General features: G+C 35.6%; 1 protein-coding gene across 1 annotated transcript in view; it reads left to right on the top strand.

Annotated features, from left to right (window-relative positions):
- LOC140137780 (suppressor of SWI4 1 homolog) overlaps window positions 1-20,968 on the top strand; it is a 45,404-nt gene that overhangs the window by 12,826 nt on the left and 11,610 nt on the right. Inside the window, exons 2-7 of the mRNA XM_072159547.1 lie at window positions 4,585-4,752; window positions 8,222-8,323; window positions 9,065-9,115; window positions 13,375-13,545; window positions 18,143-18,219; window positions 20,348-20,455. Of these exons, the coding sequence (XP_072015648.1) occupies window positions 4,585-4,752; window positions 8,222-8,323; window positions 9,065-9,115; window positions 13,375-13,545; window positions 18,143-18,219; window positions 20,348-20,455 (677 nt within the window). The remainder of the gene's footprint in view (window positions 1-4,584; window positions 4,753-8,221; window positions 8,324-9,064; window positions 9,116-13,374; window positions 13,546-18,142; window positions 18,220-20,347; window positions 20,456-20,968) is intronic.

Raw genomic sequence — 20,968 nt, 5'->3', positions numbered from 1 at the left:
ACCAAAAAAAAAGAGGAAAGGAGAGAAGAGAAGAGAAAGGGATGACATGATCGAGCCGGCAACTTGTGAAACCGCCCGGCCGTGTGGCATTTTCCAATATAGTCGGTTAGTTTTGTGGGGTTCATTATCGAACCCCAACGGATTTAGCTTGTATTTATATTATTTATCAACATAGGCCTATTTGTTTGTGACGGTTTTAAAATTTCAAAATAATCCCATTCAATTACACGGTTGACGATGAAAATTTACTGAATTTAGAGAATGCAATGCGGCCACCACCTGGCCGTCACCGTGTTAGTTTGAAGGCGGGTCCGCATCGTAAAAGCATGTGAAAATTACTATGCGGGCCCGCCGATATGCAGGGTCCGTCACATTTTGCCACCGTGACCAAAGTCATTATTAAGACGGACTCCATACTAGTGATGTGGTCGACATGCCTTATGTCGACATAATGTCGACGTCGGCACGTATGCCGACATGTCGACATCAAAAAATCATGTCGACAAAAAAAATTTTTTTTTTTTTTTTTTTTAGTTTTCAAAAAATATTTTTGGCGGCCAGAAAAGCAAGTTAGAGGCCCAAACTGACTTGTTATTCAAGGTTGGAAACCAGAAATACTGCTACTAAAAAAAAAAAAAATGCCTTTTTTTTTTTTTTACAAAGTTGATGAACTTGTACATTTTGATTACCTTTGCTTCTATTGAACAGTCAGGGACACATTGAATTAGTATGCATTGCTAGCTGTTCAATAGAAACAAAAGTAATTAAAATGTACAACTTTTTTCAACTTTGTAAAAAAAATTGGCATTTTTTTTTTTTTTTTTTTTTTGAGTAGCAGTATTTTCTGGTTTCCAACCTTGAATAACAAGTCAGTTTGGGCCTATAACTAGATTTTCTGGCCAAAAATATTTTTTGAAATTTTTTTTTTTTTAGAATTTTTTTTTATGTCGACACACTGTCGACGTCGGTATACGAATTATATCGACATGTCGACAATAAAAAACGGTGCCGACCACATCACTACTCCATACCGACTTCATCGATTTATGCATGTTTTTACCATGTTTACGAATCTCGAATTTTGCAAATTGACTTCGGGCCCTTTTTTTAAATTTAATTTCCTATGTTGACAATTTATAGGGAAAACTTGTCCACGGAAGGTTTCATGGACCGTCATTTTACAAATTCGGCTTTTTCAAACTAAAATTTTACACACTAGTACCAAAATGGTCCACCAAATCACTTTAATTTAGTCTTCATTTTACCCTCCCCGCGTAATCGATATACAAGTGGCCATTTTCGCTTTGCTTTACCGATTTATGTTTAAAACAATTCATAGGCCTACGATAATAGGGAAACTTGTCCACAAAAGGCTTTCACAAATTTTCGGCCGTAAACTAAAATTTTACACTAGTAGGCCTAGGCATAATAGTGCGCCAAAATTGTCCACCAAATCGCTTCAATTAGATCTTCATTTTGCACACGTTTTTTTTATTTCTGAGGGGGGAACATCCTCCCTCAGACAACCCCCTGCGTCGCGCAAGCGCGCTCCGCGGCCATTTTTTCCCCCCTTTTTTCATTTTATTTTATTTTTTCTACAAATTCGACCCACACACCCTGACTGCTCTAGATCGACAACCGGTACCAAAAGCTGGTATCGCCCATCCCTATGGAGATTGACTCGTACTCTCGCTAAATAAAAAATCCCTTAAAAGGGATGAATAAGCGCCCTTATCAACCAATCAACATTTTAAGACAAATAGGTGAAAAACAATGTTTTTTCATAAGTTTTTTTATTTCAAATGATCCGTGCATATATCGCCTAGCTATAAATGAAAAAATATTTTTTTAGACCAATCAAATCAATATATGGGTGTAGTACGCCCTTAAGGAAACCTACATAAATATGTTGTCTATACTTCACTTGACCCAAATATATAATTTATTTTTGTGATGAGATTAAATCGCACATGCAATTTTAGAGGGATTTTGACAGCAGTACCACATAGAAAAGCTGCTATCATCATGAGACTATCACTGTTTTAAGATCTAGAAACACCACCGAAATGCTGTTTTGTTAGATCTTTTTGATGAAAGTCAATCTTTGGCAAGATGTAACTTTGCTACGGAAAGTGCTATGACAAAACGGTTTTCAGTTTTGGCTTTCTTTATTACTCTCAGCTCAAGGGCTGTAAGTTGATGGTCGCATGTCACAAATAGGTCACCCAAAAATGGAGCAGCCGTAACATGAAAATGCTTTCTCCACACTTTAAGTTAGGTTTATTCTAAAAGTATAATACCTATTGTATTGGTGTCAATTTGTAGATAATTATGTTCTTTTTCAAATACAAAAAACCCCAAGTCAATTGGACAAGTACTTTGAGATTTATACCTCAATATGTAAGATGTGTCAATGGAGCAGCCGGTTCGGGAGAGCCGGTTCGGGAGAGCCCCATAGGGTTATACACAAAATTGTGAAAATATGGCAAACTTCAAACCTTTGTATCTTGAAAAGTACAACTAGCATGGACCTCAAATTGCACATACATGTATATCATCATGGATTGTAGATCTACCTCATAGTACATCAACTGTAACAAAAGATGTAACCAATTAAAATGCTAATTAAGACAGTTTTCCCTATATGTTACTGTACAAAGTGTGCATACATGTACTATGCTCCGACATTTCTAAATGGACTATCTCTTGCCCGAGTCACCCTGCTTATTCAAAAGAACACATATTTTTAAGGAAATTTGATGAGGAATTCAATTATGCTATTAGTTTTAGTGCCAGAAATGGAGGAAAAATGTTTTGATTGAAAAATGTCATAAAAATTGTGAAATTATTTTATAATTTTGACCACCCTGTATGTTTAACGCAAGGGATACTAAACTCTTTCTTCCTAATTTGTTTGAAGGACCCATGCAATGTCTTTGAGAATCCATATTTATTTTGAACTACATAGCTTTCAGAAAAGGACAAATATGGGGTTCACCATGACAAGAAAGATGCAAATTTTGTTGTTGTTCCACCCTGTATATTTCTCAACCACCCTGTATTATGATGTTATTCTTTATTGATTTGACATCCTTGTAATATAAGCTTTCCAGAAATATATACTTATAATGGTCTAAAATGTATTCAATAAAAGTTGTGTTGAATTGAATCAAAATTGGTGATATTTTTTTCATCTTACATCATGTTACACAAAAGATGACCAATTCATGACATGCGACCTGATATATAAAATGATGCACATGGTTTAATGGCAAATTTCATATCTATTTCATGAATAATATAAATTAAAAGGGCATTTCGTGATCCACAGCCTCTTCCCCCCACTTTTCTCACTGGAATCCTCTGGCTACATGATGTTTATGTACCAAATTTTTTTTGCAGATTAATTTGTTTAGCAAAAATATCGTCAAATTTGAATTTCATTCTGGTATACCAGAACGAAATTACATGTAACAGTAACAGTGGTCTATGGAGCAGTGTAATACGTATAATCATGCATAATTCGCATAAAATCGGAATCAACTGAAATTTAGGAATAAAGCTTTTTTCTTGGATATCTACTGCAAAATTTCATAAAAAGAGGATGCAGGATCACAAAATCCTCCTTTAACTGGTCCGAGGTACTCACACCTTTGTCTCGGTTCAAGCTGGTTTGTGTGTCACTAATTTGACTAAACAAACCGTCTGGGGACAACCCCAAAATGACGGTCGCTGATTCCAAATAAAACTGTTTTCAATTGTCTGGCGACAACCCCAAAGTGACAATCACTGATTTAGTTTTACAATTTCCTAATAACTGTTTTCAAGATACATTGTAGGACGTGACTTGTGTAAGTGACACTAGACATTGTAGGCTCCTCACTGTTTGTAGATACCGCAAATGCAAAATATATGCTAGCTTAGCAGCCACTGAGGCACCAATTGTCTGATATCGCCTTTCATAGCAGCGACTCGCAGTGCATACTCACATACGTTGTGGGTTGTGTGGATTTATGTAACTGCCTGGCTGTCACTCAACCGCTGCACGCGTTGTTGAAGCCCATCACTGATTGACAGCCAATTCTCAATTGGAACATTTTCTTATGACGATGATAGGCCAATCAGAAAAGACGTACTATGAGGTTGTCACCAGACGATTTGTTTAGTGACGAAGGAGCACAAATTCAACCCGGAAGTATTAGTATAAGGCGTAAATTCCTCCTTTCTACAGGAGCGCCATCGGGAATTTAAACCTGATCTTGAAGTTTTTCTCACTGACAATTTACTTCTAATAAATGCCTCCCTTTTGGAAAAATGCCACGCCCCCAGGGCGTTTATTACTAACAATATGGTATTTAGCTATAGTATAGAAAAATCATTCTTGAAAGTTTATCATTGATCATGAAGTCATTCGACTATCAAAAGTTAAATCAATTTTTGCAACATGTCAACAAAACGAAGATTTTTCACAGGGGCAGCTGCCCCCCCCCCTTGGCTATGCCACTGTGCCTCACCTCCTACTGCTGGGTCTTTTCATTATAATGTTTGATTTCAAATTCCCAATTTACATTTGTTCTTAACCAGGGTAAGGCAAGGAAAGCAGCCAGAAAGAACCTACCAGTGAATGAGGATGAATTCAAGAAAGCACCCCACACATTTGTATTTCACCGAGGTGTAATTGGCAAGAATCTGTTGCAGTTAATGTTGGATATGAGACGAGTCATGGAGCCCTACACAGCGGCAACCTTACGGGTAAGACTAAGTAATGAATACCGTATTTCGTCGAATAGTCGCCCCCCTCAAATAAACGCCCCCCACCACTTTTTTCAACCAAGATGTTTGAAAAATTCGATATTTCCATGCTATCTTGTGTAGTAAGCTTACCAAGTTGCTCACATGGTCGCGAGTAGCAGCAATAAATGGCGAAAATCTGCATTCGAACCCGAAGTGAACCAAAAGTCAGTGTCAAAAGGTCATAGTTCGTCATTTTAGCGTGACTTTTAAGCTTACCTAATGATTTTAACGGGAATTTTCGTGCTAAAATGACCTCTAATAAACGCCCCCCCCTTGGGAAAATGTAACGCCCCCGGGGGCGTTTTTTCGACGAAATACGGTAAGTTTATACAATACATCACCAATTTGAGGTCACCAAAACAATTCTTAGTTCTAAATCAGCATGACCATGAGCAGTAAGGGGGCTATCATTTTCTTAGGAAGGGTGGGTCCCAAATATACAAGAAGTTGGTGTCAATAAAATTGCGACCCCCCTATTTCGGCAACAAAAATTTTATGACCCCTCCACCAGCGATACGCCTTACCCCCTAAACAGGCTAAAATTGTATAGTCTTTTTAAATAAATTAACACACTGGCTGTGGTCATCTTCTTGTGACTCCTTACATTTTGGTCATCAAATATTTTATGACACCCCTATTTTTCTTTCCAAAAATTTATGGCCCCCCCTGTATTTTTAGGACCACCCTTCAGAAGAAAATGATAGCCCCCTAACTGATGCCTGCTGCTCGCGCAGGATTGTAGATTTACTGTTGTAAACTATATGGAATACTTACATGTAATATTAAACCTGATCTGTATACCCCAGAGATTTGCGCAAATATAGAGGTTGTTAACGATCCTCACCACATAAATAATTTTGGAATACAGTGCAGCTTTTGTTCAATCTGTGTCCTCAGAGGTTCTATCAGAGTTTCTCATCTGAAGCTGTTGAGTATCAAAGCCTCAGTGAGTGTTTCCAATTGTAGACAAAATACATGAAAATTGGGTTTGGGTGTTTTTTGGCAAATGTTAAATAGTGAGATTCGATGCAACAAATGATGCTCAACCTATTACAGTCACATGATGTTCAATACATCAAAAATAATCAATTTGAAAAAAAATTAATCATAATCTGGATTAATGAATAAGCATGGTAAGGCTGGACGAGACACATTTAACATTTTTGTTCAGCCTAATACGAGCAGATTGTAGAAAACCACCCTGCTACCTCTCTGGGGTTTTTTTTGGCCATCTAAACAAACACTATCACAGGCCTGAAATCAGGGTTCGCAGGTTTTTGCCATGAGGTGGAAAAAAACGTGGTTTTAACCACGGTTTTAACCGCTTGGCAAAAACAGTTTTTGCCAGTTTTTGCCAGCAAAAATGGCAAAAACTAAAGAAGTGATTTATAATTCAGTTTTTTCATCCCAAAACAAATTATTTTAATAATATTATTTTAATAATTATAATATTTTAATAATTATTTTTGGAACTTGAAAAGTTCCAAAAATAATTTCCTGATGAGTGTTACAAGACCAGATTTTGTAATTATGAGTAACATATTAAGAAATTCAATTCATGTGTTTTCATTGCTCAAATGCATTTAACCGAAATGTGGCGTATACCAAATTCAAAACTTTTTCATTTTAAGGACTTGATGAGACAAAAAATATGTTGAATGATTCGTTAAAAGTTGTGTGTTACTGTTTATGAGCTTTCTGTGTTACTTTTTTAATATTTGAGTGACTATATGTGAGTTTTTGCCAGTTTCTGCCATTTTTGCCGGTTTTAACCAGGCAAAAACTGGCAAAAACAGGTTTTTGCCAGTTTTTGCCACTTTGGTGGCAAAAACAGGTTTTTGCCGGCAAAAACAGAACCCTGCCTGAAATTGTAATGGGTAATGAGAAAAATGTGAGCTTTTTTATTTTGATGGTGTATGGTGAAGAGGCAGCCATTTGATGAGGTAACCCATCTGTAAATAAGAGCCTCAAGTTTAATCCATCCCAATACAAAAGGACATGTTTTGTTTACAACAAATATTTTGTTAGTTTCTACTGTAATTATCTTATTTTGTTCCCACTAATAATTAGGCCAATGAAAGTCAATTATAGTGAGTTTAGCATCATTATGTTTGGCAACTGATGAGGGACTATTTCATTATTCATTATTTTCTAACTTTCATTATTTTGAAGATATCAGGTTTTCAACGATACTTGGTCCTGGCATAAACCTAACAAATTGGTCCATCATTATCAAGAAAATAATACCGTGATTCGTCCGAGTATAGTCCCACGCTCGAGTATAGTCCCACCCCCATTTTTGAAAAATTCCAGAAATTGTAAAAAAAAAAAAAAAAAAATTTTAAAGTTTTTTTTTTTTTTGGTTTTGTAATGTCTCTGGACCTAGACCTAAATTCCAGGATCATTCATGGTTGACCTAAAAAAAAAAAAAAAAAAAATTTTCAAGATGTTTTGTATTTTTTTAATATGAAAATTGATATTTTGTATTCATGTCATACTCTATTAATGATATCAAGATGCATTCAAATTCAATGCATTTTGATATCATTAGTAGAGTATGACATGAATACAAAATATCAATTTTCAAATTAAAAATACAAAACATCTTGATTTTTTATTTTTTAAATTTTTTTTAGGTCAACCATGAATGATCCTAGCATCTAGGTCTAGGTCCAGGGACACTCCCAAAACCGAAAATTTTGAAATTCGAGTATAATCCCACCCCCCAATTGTGAAAAATTTTCACCTAAAAAACGGGTGGGACTATACTCGGACCAATACGGTAATTACACACCTTTGTTGAGATGTACCTCCCTCCTTCGAGATGTAACAAAATCAACACCAACATGTTAAAATAAACCAAATTGAAAAAGTCACCATTTCAAAAAAAACTATGATTATTAGAAATATATTAAAAATACCAATGAAAACAAACAATATTGCACATTATAAATAAATAAAAAATACAAAAACAATATTGTATACACGCACTGGTAAACACATTGTATTTGATTTTATTAGTTTATCTGCATTGATCACAGATATTTTTATTGGTTCTGTACCCCGTTCTGATTTCGCTCCATTTACAAGAAAATATTCAATGCTTTGATACACATAAAAAAGACAACTGAACAGTAGACGATTGAGGCTAGGCATCAATGATTGATACATGGAAAGCTAGATTTGCTTTTGTTGAAGGTGTGCAGATAAAATTAAAGAACTTGGAGCCAAAATGTTCTCTTTTTTTCCCCAAAATGTCAAATTTATTTGATATAATAATTTGACGTGGTTAGTCTTTTTGGATGGGTGGAGATGTTGATGATGCAAATTTACAATCGATTTTCATTGGCCTTACAGGTCTGTGGTTTTTTTTAAAACTCCTTAATGATGTCAAAGAATAACTGTAATTAATTCTTGTTCTTTTCAGTCAAGAAGAAAAAATGTGCTGAAAGATTTTGTCAGTGTTGCCGGTCCATTAGGTGTCAGCCATTTTATTTCCTTCTCCAGGTCTGATGCAAATATCAACATGGTAAGTGACTTTCAAACACCCAACAATGGGATATTCAAGTTGAAATCTACACCCCCTGTGGAATATGTGAGCTTAATGTCCCACACAGGGGGTATAGATTTCAAATGGAATCACTCATTCCGGTAACCCCATTTGAGATTCACACTCCTTGTGTGGAAGATTAATTAAGGTCATGTCTTCCTATGTCGATTTTAACTAGAAATTTTGTATCCTAGTTTCTTTGCTATAGCTGTAGGTGAATAAATAACCAGACTAGACATGAGGTCATACTGAACTACTTAGTGGGTAAATATTGGCAAAAAAGTAATTTCATTTCTGCTACATATATAAGCAATATTTGACTTGAGGGAAAGAAAAACAAAATTATAGCCCACATTTTGTGGTGGAATTGGTTTGCTAGACCATGTTAAAAATTATTGAATAATATTGAGTTATAAATTAAATATATTATCCTTTTAGTTGAAATGATATGATCAGAGTAGGCTGATATTTATTTGAATTATTTCAATATAATTAGTCAGGTTGAGGTCCAAGAACTAAGATCAGATATTTGCTGTGATTTTCAAATCCCAAAACTGGTTGTCAGACATATTGTACAACTTTTAAATTATATAATTATGTTATTATGCACAGATATCAGACTATAGACCATAGTAGTAGTAGTCAACAAAATGCAATCATGCCTCACAGTGCAATCATTGCAACATTTTTAATTGGATTAACTTTTCCGCTTTTTTTCAGAGAATCATGAGAGTACCTAGAGGGCCGACGGTGACGTTCAGAATGAGACAGGTAGGATTGTAGTGATAAAAAAATTTAGCAAACACTTAGTCTGGTTGCCTGTTCATCGGAGAAGCAAATCACTTGTTTGTACAATGTATATTGGGAGATGAAAGTTATTCCTAATTGATTTTAATATTTTAAAGATTTTAAAAATCTTGCTTTTAGTGTTAGTAGTGATTTTACATTTTCAGCCATCAGTTGTTTTTCAGACTTATTAACAATGTATAGATGCATGTGTCAGGATTTTTACCTGTTAAAACCACCTTTTAACGGTTATGGTGTCATCCCAAGGGTGTCGTGCACAGATTAGCTTGAAAATGATACAGGATGTATAGATGGGTAATGGGTATGAAAAACTAACTTTTTTTTTACCCCAGATTAGTGTTTTTAACATGTTGCCAAGTTCATCAAATTGGCTTAATTTATGAAAACAGGTAATTTATTTAAATGTTATTTTCTCTCCATTATACCTACTGCATAAATCTAGTTTCTGATTTTATTGTAAAAGGATTGCAAAGGAGATATAAATTCTCTTGCCAGCTTTTTGTAATTAAGTGTTTCTATTTCAAGCTATAGGTGGTTCTAAATTATGTAAATAAGCTGGCAGGAGAATTTAGATACGATGAAGCTTATACATCATCCCTGAAATAGTTCCAGTACAACTTAAGGGATCTGGAATGAGCGTTTCGACAGTATTTTTTTATGGAACATGAGAGCACCTCAGGCGTATCGAATTGCATTTTGAATCTGAAGCATGTCTTTCTGATATCAAATAATTTTCATTTTTGAAAATCACGATATAATACAAATTTTATGACAAATTATAAAATTTTGATATATAACGGTCCTCGAAGTAAATTTTATAAATCTAATGATATCTTCTTAAAGTGTATGAAGCTGGAGGAAAAGCCGACGATCAATTGAAAATTTTGACCTTTCATATTGAAGATATGGATTTTTCCCCAAAAGACCTAATTTTTTTGGTGCTTTGGGAAAAAATCCATATCTTCAATACGAAAGGTCACAATTTTCAATTGATCGCTGGCTTTTCATCCCACCTACATACACTTTAAGTATAAATCATCAGATTTATAAAGTTTACTTCGAGTACTGTTAAATATCAAAAATATCAATTTTAATGATTTGCCATAAAATGTGTATTACATTGTAATTTCAAAAATCAAAATTATTTGATATCAGAAGGCCATTCTTCATATTCAGAATGCAATTCGATATGTCTGATGTGCTCTAATGTCCCACAATAAATACTGTCCAAACGTTCATACCCCTTCCCTTAAGTGCTACATTGCTCATTTTCCCATTGCTCCGTTAATACTCCTTTTGGAATTATCAATAATTTACATGATTCAAGTTTTATAGCCCATACCAGTTGCAAAAATACATTTTTTACCATTTTAGCTTGTTTACCTGTTTTGGGGTTTTTTGGGTTTTTTTTTGATGGAATGTTGTTATCAAGTCAACCAATTTGAACAATATGTTTGCTGGCCCTTTGGTCAAAACTCAAAAGTGCTAAATTTTTGTTTGGGTTTAAATTTAAAAAAAAAAATTACCAAATTATTCCTCTCGTCATAAGTACTAAGTACTTCACAGAATAAAGGTTTTACCTATCTGTGACGTTCTGGAGTTATGAGCAGAAAAGTCGAAGGTTGCATTTTTTACTTCATTTTCATAATTGTAAATTTATAATGCAATTATGGAGCTCCATTTTATGCATCCTATGTATTTTTTTTTTCATTTTCTGAGAAATGCGATATATCATCACTCTTATTGCTGCTGACATCCTTTACTATTTCTTAAACAAAATACTAATTAATCACAAAGGATGGACTGGTAATGAGCCATGTCAACTCGTGTTGATATTTATGTTACTTATTATGGAGTTTCATTCTACGCATCCTGGGTAATGATTTTTTCCATTTTCTGAGAAGTGTGATATAATTCATTCTCCTTGCTGCTGTCATCCTATACTATTCCTTAAACAATACTAATTTGGTATCACCAAGGATGGACAAGTAATGAGCCACGTATGTCGACTCATGTTGATATTTATGTTACTTAGGGCTCATATTGAAATTCCCTTACACAGGAAGGTGTGCGCCATCCTGCAGCTTTCCTGTGCTAGCCTTCTTTTGTTAAAATCCTGGGCAGGGTGTATCACTGATGCATATAATCCATCCGTTTTATGACCGAGCTTTGCGGAGGAGAGCGCTTAGCGAGGGGAATGCTGCCTTTTTTCTGTGTGAAAACGTGGTAGGGTATTTCAATATGAGCCCTTATTAGGAATAGGAGTTTCATTCTATGCATCCTGGGTATTTTTTTTCCATTTTCTGAGAAGTGCTATATAATTCATTCTCCTTGCTGCTGTCATCCTTTTACTATTTCTTAAACAATACTAATTAATCACACAAAGAATGGACTGGTAATGAGCCATGTCAACTCGTGTTGATATTTATGTTGCTTGTTAATGGGTTATTTATTTGCTATTACAGATTGCTCTGTATTTAGTTGGCTCAAACAGGTATATCACTCAAATTGTTCTACAAAATGCAAAAGCATGTGCTCTGCTGCTGAATATTATAATTAGCTTTATCTATCATATTAATTAAATCAGCCTTTTCACTGAAGTTATATTAAAGGCATGCCTTGCCACCTGTGATCAGATGGTGTTTCAGTGATCACAGGCAATTCAACAGTCACTGTATAAATTGGAGGTAGTTGACTCTGATTGGTTATTTCTCTTAAGCTGAATTTCTACTTGATCCCCGAGCGATTGCGATGTACCGCTTTTGGAAAGCAATTGGCAATCGCAGAATTTTACAATGCATCGCCTGTTGCTTTTGCATTTATACGTATCACGGTGATAGCAATTGCAGACGGCAAATATAATATTATTACCTTGAATTAATTCATCACCGAAAGTTAATAATCGAGAAAGGCAAATTAATTAGCAAAATAATAGATCCAATTGGTTGGAAATGATTGGTTGATGCATTCATGTGTCAAGCGTCATCGCTCTGAAGTTGAGATGTCTTCAACTTTCAAAAGCGTCATAATTTTTGCATCAGATTGATCGGCTTGATGCTCTGAAAACGGAAGTAAACACTGAACATGTGTGAGAATCGCTTTTGCAAAAAAGCGATCAAGTATAAATTCAGCTTTGAGGTTACCTTTCGTATTGAAGAAATGGATTTTTTTCCCAAAAACACCAAAAAAAATTAGGATCTTTTTGGGAAAAAAATCCATATCTTCAATATGAAAGGTCAAAATTTTCAATTGATCGTCGGCTTTTCCTCCCAGCTACATACACTTTAAGACTATATCATTAAATTTATAAAATTTACTTCGAGGACTGTTATATCTCCAAAATGTGAAAAATATCAAATTTTAATAATTTGTCATAAAATTTGTATTATATCGTGAATTTCATAAAATGAAAATTATTTGATATCAGAAAGACATTCTTCGTATTCAGAATGCAATTCGATAGGTCTGATGTGCTCTCATGTCCCACAAAAATGCTGTCGAAACGCTCAAAACGCTCATTCCAGTTCCCTTAAAGTCAAGTTGGTATCAGTGGTCATGGGATGGGAAAGACATTTGCTTCTACTTTGGCCCCCATACATGTACTTATATGTTCACCCAGTCCTTAAGAAAAGGCGATGTCTTCGTAAGGTTAGAAAATCAACTTGGTTTGGCATTTAATATTCTATGATATATTGGCAGGCATAGGCCTAGTTTGTGGTAGAAAAGTTATAAATTTCATGTCATTATACAAAAATGTACCTTTTGTATTCTACAATCTTTTGACATCACTGATCGTTCTTGTTTGGAACTAATTTTAACGTGTTTTACGCATATTTGTATGCAAAAAAGAAAAAAATTATCTTGAGTATGGCGACCACTGGCATATTGAGGAGGAGGGGGCGTTGATGAGGACTTATCAGGCCTACTCCCCAGGTGGTGCTAACTGGACAGAGCAGCTCGATTACATTACAGGACAGATAATCTACCAAAATTGTGGTGTATTCTTTTTGGGTTGTTTGACACCAAATTCACTTTTAATTTATTTATCCAGCTATATAGCAGACATGCAATAACGCCATGTCCTGACCTCAGAATTCTTTCCAGTTTTTATGCCTTGAGTCCTCTACTATATGTCACTTAGTCATTGGTTGATTTATGGTCTAACTTAGAGGATTAATTGTCATTTAATATATTTTAACATTATTTGCATTCTTTGTGGACAGTATTGCTTGACAAAGGATATTCAGTCATCTCTCAAGAAACCCAACATGTATGCCAGGCAGTTCCAGCAGCATCCATTATTGGTGTTGAATAACTTTAGCAAAGACCAACCAGAACTGAAGTTGGCAGCCACATTACTACAGAACATGTTCCCATCCATCAATGTCCACAAGGTAAAGTGATCGATGTATTATATATGTGACATTTTCATTTTCTCTTAATTTCATGTGCAATAATATCCAGAACTCGAAGCGTAAATCAACCAAGCTTCAATTTCATCATGAACTATGGTCTCCCAAATGAAAGTGAACACTGGGCGTCCCCTATCTCACTGACTGATAATCTGAGCACAACATCAACAATGTGCCAGTTTCGGAGTGCCTTTTTGAACATGGCATCCCATTACTCCCCCAATCAATCCAGAATTCTTCGTAAACTCGACAGAAGCTCACATGTAAGACTAGCACTTCTCATGATCCTGGCTGGAGATATTGCATCTAACCCAGGCCCTAGTACTACTGCAAGGAAACCTAAACACCCATGTGTCCACTGCAGTAAAGGCGTCGTTAGCAGAAGTAGAGCCATTACATGTGATAATTGTGATAGATGGGTACATAGCAGATGCACTCAAATACTAACGGATGCAGAGTACGACATCATTGTTATGGAAAACGCAGAGCTGAGTTACTTGTGCAATATTTGTTGCTTTGATGAGCTCCCGTTTGCCAACATTGAAGAAGACCAAGATATTAGCGGTACCAATAACTCTAAATCGTCTAACTTCAATCCTTCCGACGAACAATTTAGCTCCTTTTTTGACTGTTTCAAACAAAAGGGACTCCATTTCATCCATATCAATATTAGGTCGCTCACATCAAAAATATCTGAGCTAAAAATTCTTGCCAATAACTCTTCCGCGTCTGTAATAGCAATATCAGAAACATGGCTCGACAGTTCTGTCACTGACTCTGAAATAAACATCAATGGGTATACTGTGATCAGAGCTGATCGGAACAGAGAGGGTGGAGGTGTGTGTATGTACATTAAGAACAATTTGGCTTTTAATTGCAGATCAGATCTGCTTGATGCAAATGTTGAAGCCCTGTGGATTGAATTACTTTTGCCAAAAACAAAACCAATTGTTGTTGGGGTTTGTTATCACCCTCCCAAGGACAGTGGGTTCCTTGATCGATTAGAGCTTATTATTTCTAAAATTAGATCTGATTGTGAGGTAATGGTCCTCGGCGACTTCAACATTAACACATTAGCACCTAAATCATATGGTCTGTTGAAAAAGTATCTTGATATGTTGGGATTGTTTCACCTCAAAATTTCATAAATGAACCAACCAGGATCACCTCAACTAGTTCTAGTGCTATTGATCACATCATTTGTAATAACAGCAACAAAATATGCCAGTCAGGGACTATCAATATTGGCATGAGTGATCATTTGTTGATTTTTTTTTTTTTTTAAGTTGTCAAAGGCCAGATGAAACATCACAACATTGTCAAGATACGATCAATGAAAAATTACACCGTTGATGCTTTGTTAACTGCCATTTCACTGGCAGACTGGTCTGGGGTTTTTTGTACTGATGTCAATAGATCATGGTGTGTTTTTAAAACAGTTTTATCAAATATTATTGAAACCTTGGCTCCTGTCAAAGAAATCAGACTCAAAAATCACACTGAACCTTGGATGACTAGTGAAATCTTAGAAGCAATTAAATTGAGAGATAATCTTTTATACAGGTTCAAGAAAGAACAAAAGCCTGAATTGTATTCTGAGTATTCCAGATTAAGAAATAAAATTCAAAGGGATGTGAAAAAGGCCAAGAGTAGTTTCTTTAGGGATAAAATTGAAGAATTTAGATTCAATCCAAAAAACTCTGGGAGCAATTGAAAACCCTGGGTTACAGTAATAAAAGCAAGGATCAATCTCGTGTTATTCTTAAAATTGATGGTGACCTTTGTTTTGATCCTAGCACAGTTGCCAATCATATCAACCAGTTCTATACTACTGTTGCTAGCACATTAGTCAACAAATTGCCTGCCTCTCGGAAAGTTCAGCGTGAACTCCACAATTTTTTCGAGCCATTACAAAAAACTGGGCGTGTCACCTAATGCCTTTAAATTATGCCCTGTGTCAAGTGATTTTATCTTGAAAGAGCTTCGCTCTCTTAATCCCAACAAAAGCACTGGCCTTGATGGAGTTCCTGCCAAATTTCTGAGAGATGGGGCAGCATTATTAAAAAATCAGTTGACCCATATAATTAATGTGTCAATAGCTACTAGCACTGTACCAACTGAATTTAAGCTTGCTCGTGTAAGACCCTTGTACAAAAAAAAATAGTCGCTCTGAGGTTGGAAACTATAGGCCAGTGAGCATTTTATGTGTTACATCAAAATTATTGGAAAAAGCTGTGTATTCTCAGCTGGAGACCTATTTGAGAGAAAATAATATTTTGTATGGGTACCAATCTGGGTTTCGGAGTTCATTTTCTACTGATACCTGCTTAATTCACCTCAACGACTATATCAGGAGTCAAATGTCCATAGGTAATTACACCGGTTTAGTCTTAATTGATCTACAGAAGGCATTCGACACTGTTGACCATGTCATTCTCTGACAAAAACTTAGAGCCATGGGTGTATCTTCTGTTGACTGGTTTTCATCGTACTCTAAGTGACAGGAAGCAGATTGTCAATGTAAACGATGTTGACTCTAATCCCCTTGGTGTCTCGTGTATGTGTGCCGCAAGGCAGCATTCTTGGTCCCCTTTTGTTTCTTTGCTATGTGAATGACATGGCCAGCAGTGTCGACTGCAAGCTTCTGCTCTACGCTGATGACAGCGCTCTTTTAGTGTCTGATAAAAATCCGGGGCACATTGCAGAGAGACTTGGTAAAGAGCTTGACTCATGTAGACAGTGGCTTATAGACAATAAACTTTCTTTACACCTTGGAAAGACGGAGTGCATGCTATTTGGTAAAAAAAAGACTCGGGAAAGTTAATTCATTTTCTGTTACTTGTGGTGGTCAGAAAATAACATCCTCCAAGGTTGCAAAATATTTGGGGGTGACCCTTGATGAAACACTGAATGGGGAGTCAATTGCCCAAGATATTATTAAAAAGGCTAGCGACGGTTGAGGTTCTTGTATAGACAAGCTGGTAATTTAAACTTAACCACTCGTAAGATACTTTGCAATGCCCTTATTATGTGTTATTATGATTATACATGCTCTTCATGGTATTCCTCTCTCTCACAACATTTTAAGAACAGGCTGCAAACCATGCAAAATAAAGTTGTGCGGTTCATTTTGGATTTGGGACCTCGTGCACACATTGGTCAGGCAGAGCGGAACAAAATTGGTTTGTTGTCTGTTCATGATAGGGTGATTCAGTTGAAACTGAATCAAGTTTTAAAATCTTCCATGAAAAAGCCCCGGTCTATCTAAGTGCCAATTTTACTCAGTACAAAATCTTTGCATAACTACGGTACCAGGGATAGCTCATACAATTTTGTTGTTCCTAGAAACCACGGTAATGTTAGTCACACCCTTTTTTTATAGTGGCATCAAACATTGGAATTCATTACCAAATTCCATCAAACAGATCACCAATTTGACCCAATTTAAAAAAACGTCAAAAACATCTGATGGATCAAGCCATAAGAACTGAGCAAAGTTCTTTCATTAGGTATTGATGGAGTTTGATCTTTTTCTTTTTGGTCGTAATTTTATGTGCAATATAGGATTTGGGTGTTATTTATTTATTTTGTGCAATATTTTGGGTTCGGGAGTTATTTATTTATTTATTTATTTGGTTCTGTTGCCTGATCTGCTTGTTTCCCCATTTCTTTTTTTCTTTAAGGACCCCAATGGAAATAAGCCTCAATTTTATTGAGGCTTTTTGGGCTATCCTTGGTACTGTCTGGTGTTTACTCCATAATCCATATATTTCGTTGCTATATCTGGTATTTCATGCAATTGACCACATCTTGTATACGTATTTATAATGTATATTTTTTTATCATATGTGCTGTAATATTTTTTATGTGAGTACTGAATAAATATGAATGATGAATGAATGGACACAATCTGGTCCATGGGGCCAAAGGCAGCAAATTTGAAACTGAGATAAAGGTAAAAATATGGAGTAAAAAACAATAAAATACATAAGAAAATAGACATCAAAAAAACATCATAACTTTGGAACCAAGTATGCTAGACCTTTGGTGTTTTCAGTAAATGATAGCTTATTTTATGTATAATATAATAATTACCGTAACTCAATTTTCAAAAATGCCTCCTTTGGCCCCCATGCACCAGATCGTGTCACATATATACTGCTTGAACAAATGGGTGAAATCCAAAGAGATTAGACCCAAGGAGAACCGACTCGGAATTGTGTGGTGCGTAACATCAGTCGCTGGCGTAGTGTACGTTAGGATATGACCATTGCTAGGTCAACTGGCTCACAATTTCCTTGTTACGAACCACTGATTGAAATGATCACAACACAGTGTGTAGTGAAATAATCTGGAGGTGCAATATTTTGTCCTCCTTGAGCGAAATACAGCATGGGGAGTTAGTTTTCTTTGGTGAAGTCACTTTCTTTGGCAACAGGGAGATGTTTATGAAAAGATTTGCATTATGCCAGATTTTGTATTTTAAGAACAGCAGTCAGCAAATTTTAACTATTGGTATCATTGTAAGTGTTCTGTTTTCCTTCCTTTAAAAATGTATTTTCTTTTTTTTTTTTGTCAGGTTCAATTATCAGACATCAGAAGATGTGTTCTGTTTAACTATGATCCTGAAACCAAGCTGATTGAATTCAGACATTAGTAAGTTGATTGAAAGCATTATGCCTGAAATGCCCCCCCCCCCATCTCCACTCTTTGATCTGATATAGGGATAGTTAAACTGGCCGGGGAAAAATGCATTATTATAATTTCATGTTGCAGGAAAGCATTGTAAAGCCTTGTCTAACCATATCTCAAAATAAATTGAAGACAAAGGACTTTATTTTGTTTGATTGCACCACACGTTGTCAAAATTAAGATAAAGGGGCAACTTTAAGAAAAGTGGTCTTCACTACCAACTATTAATTGTACTGTATAGGTCTTCATGGGAGACGATGGTCATCGAAAAGATGGTGAATGATCTAGTTGTTTGGTTAACCCCATGAGCAGTTGAGCACTGCTGCATTTCTTACAGTACCTCTGATTGGTTAAATATATGATAAATCATTAGAGTAACCAATCAAAATAGAGCTATAATATCTCTCAGCACTATAAGCTTACCCTTCATTCCTGCTGGCCATTTTTGCGATATCTGATTGGCTCGGTGTATAATACAGGGTGTCCCAGAAAAAATTACGGGCAAACTAATTTGGCTGTAAGTTGAAAATTAAGCATCCAAATCAAAAAATGTAAAAAGCATCGTGTAGCCCATCTTATTGTGCAACTTACCTGTCAATTGTATTTGAATCGGTTGACCAATTGCGAAGAAATGAGCGATTACATAATGCATGCGTCAATGCAGTTCATTCCAAGTTTGATCAAAAGGCCCTTTTTCATATTCGCTCACCTCTTCCTAAGTTCTGTGTATCTCATTAAATCTAGTCCTCGTATCTATTTTATAATGTTTTGTTATTCATGCTTTCACCTTTGAACGTGGACGACCTGAATTCAGTCAATAAATAAAGGTAAAGCTGATGAATGAAAGACATTACATCTCAAAAACTAACAACAAGCCCAACAACTCATCCCGTCTTCCAACAATGGTTTTTGATATTCCGACTGGTTGGTTGGAGTGGACATTATTTTATAAATGATGGTTTAACCATGGGTTTTTAACATGATGATAACTGGATAACCAGCATATAGACCTAGCTGTCAAACTCAGATTGTACTTCACTTATAGCAGTGCAGTCTCTGCCCATTGCTTCAATGTTTCTTGTCAAATATGGTTGGCGAACAGTTTACTGCCCGTCAAAGGGCCTTCGTTGTCTTAAGATATGCAGAAACACACAGTGCTGTGCAGGCCCAGCAAGATTTCAGACGGCGATATCACATAAGGCCTCCGTGTGAACAAATAATCAGGAACAATTTCAAAAAGTATCAGTCAGGAGAAACGTACGAGCCTCAACCTGAATAAGGGCAGATCACTGAAAAAGGGCAGGTCAGGGAGACCAAGAACTGTACGTACTTTGCACAACATAGCCCCTATCAGACAAGCCTTCCAACGCAATCCCAGAATGAGTGCAAGGCGGAACAACATCATGTCCAAATCCTCATTTAACAGGGTTACTCGTCTGGACATTTCCTTCCATCCCTAAGATTTAAGAAGTTTGTATTACCATTTCTTGGAAATATTCCAAAAATAAGAAAGAAAACCGATATTTTTAACCATCTCGAATTCATGTTGTCCAAATATGTTAACATTTTCTAAACGAAGAAAGATATTTACAAGTACTGAGTATTTGGCAAGGTTTCATTTTAATATTGTAAAGTTTGTTTGTAAGAAACAGATCGTTTAAGAAGAACAAGGACTTCACCAAACAAAATATAAAGCATGTTAACCACTAGTGCATTGTGTTGAGTGAACTTTCTTGTAAACTTGGAATGAAGTGAATTTGTGCATGTGTTATGTAATCGCTCATTTCTTCGCAACTGGTCGACTGATTCAAATAAAATTGACATAAAAGATGCAAAATAAAATAGGCTACACGCTGCTTTTTAAATTTTACGATTTGGTTGCTTAATTCTCAAGTTATGGCCAAATTAGTTTGCGCGGTAATTTTTTCTGGGACACCCTGTATAGGCCTCTTTTTAACCATTCAAAATAGTTCTTACGAGTTTGATTATTTGAACAGTAGTGCTCATGGGGCTAAAGTTTCTACAAATCTAATGATTTTCTTCAAAGACCTAAACTGTTGATGAAATAACCACTATTATATTATCTTTGTAGCTCCATCAAAGTAGTTCCAGCTGGTATGAGCAAGAGTACTAAGAAATTAATGCAGAATAAAGTACCTAACTTAGGCAGATATCAAGATGTCAGTGATTTCTTTCTGAAGTAAGTACAAGATCATAGGCCTCATATGCGTCATGTCCATATAAATGCGTTTGTATGTGTCTATATGTAGTTGTTTCTCCATTATTTTTGTTTTTGTAACATGGTTCATGTTTATGGATATTTTACTCTTGTTGTTGAGACTTTTTTCTATAATGTTCTCCATGCTGAGCTGTTCAAGATCATTTGACTCAATTAAGGGTACTACACCCTGTGGTAAATTGTGACTATTTTTTGCATTTTCTCAAAAATAATAACACACTGGTAACAAAAGTTATGTATATTATTGGGGCAAGGAATTCAATTACTACACTGAAATTTCAGTGACTCAAGACAAGCGGTTCAGTATATATGATAGGAAATGTGGTACATCCAAGTGGTACCTTATTTCTTATCATAAATAACAAACCGCTTGACTTGGGTCACTGAAATTCCAGTGTAGTAATTGGATTCCTTGCCCCTATAATATGCATAACTTTTGTTGCCACTGTGTTATTAGTTTTTGAGAAAAATGCA

This window comes from Amphiura filiformis, chromosome 17 (genome assembly GCF_039555335.1).
Source record: "Amphiura filiformis chromosome 17, Afil_fr2py, whole genome shotgun sequence".
Taxonomy (NCBI): Eukaryota; Metazoa; Echinodermata; class Ophiuroidea; order Amphilepidida; family Amphiuridae; genus Amphiura; species Amphiura filiformis.
This window is presented reverse-complemented; position numbering and strand designations above follow the sequence as displayed.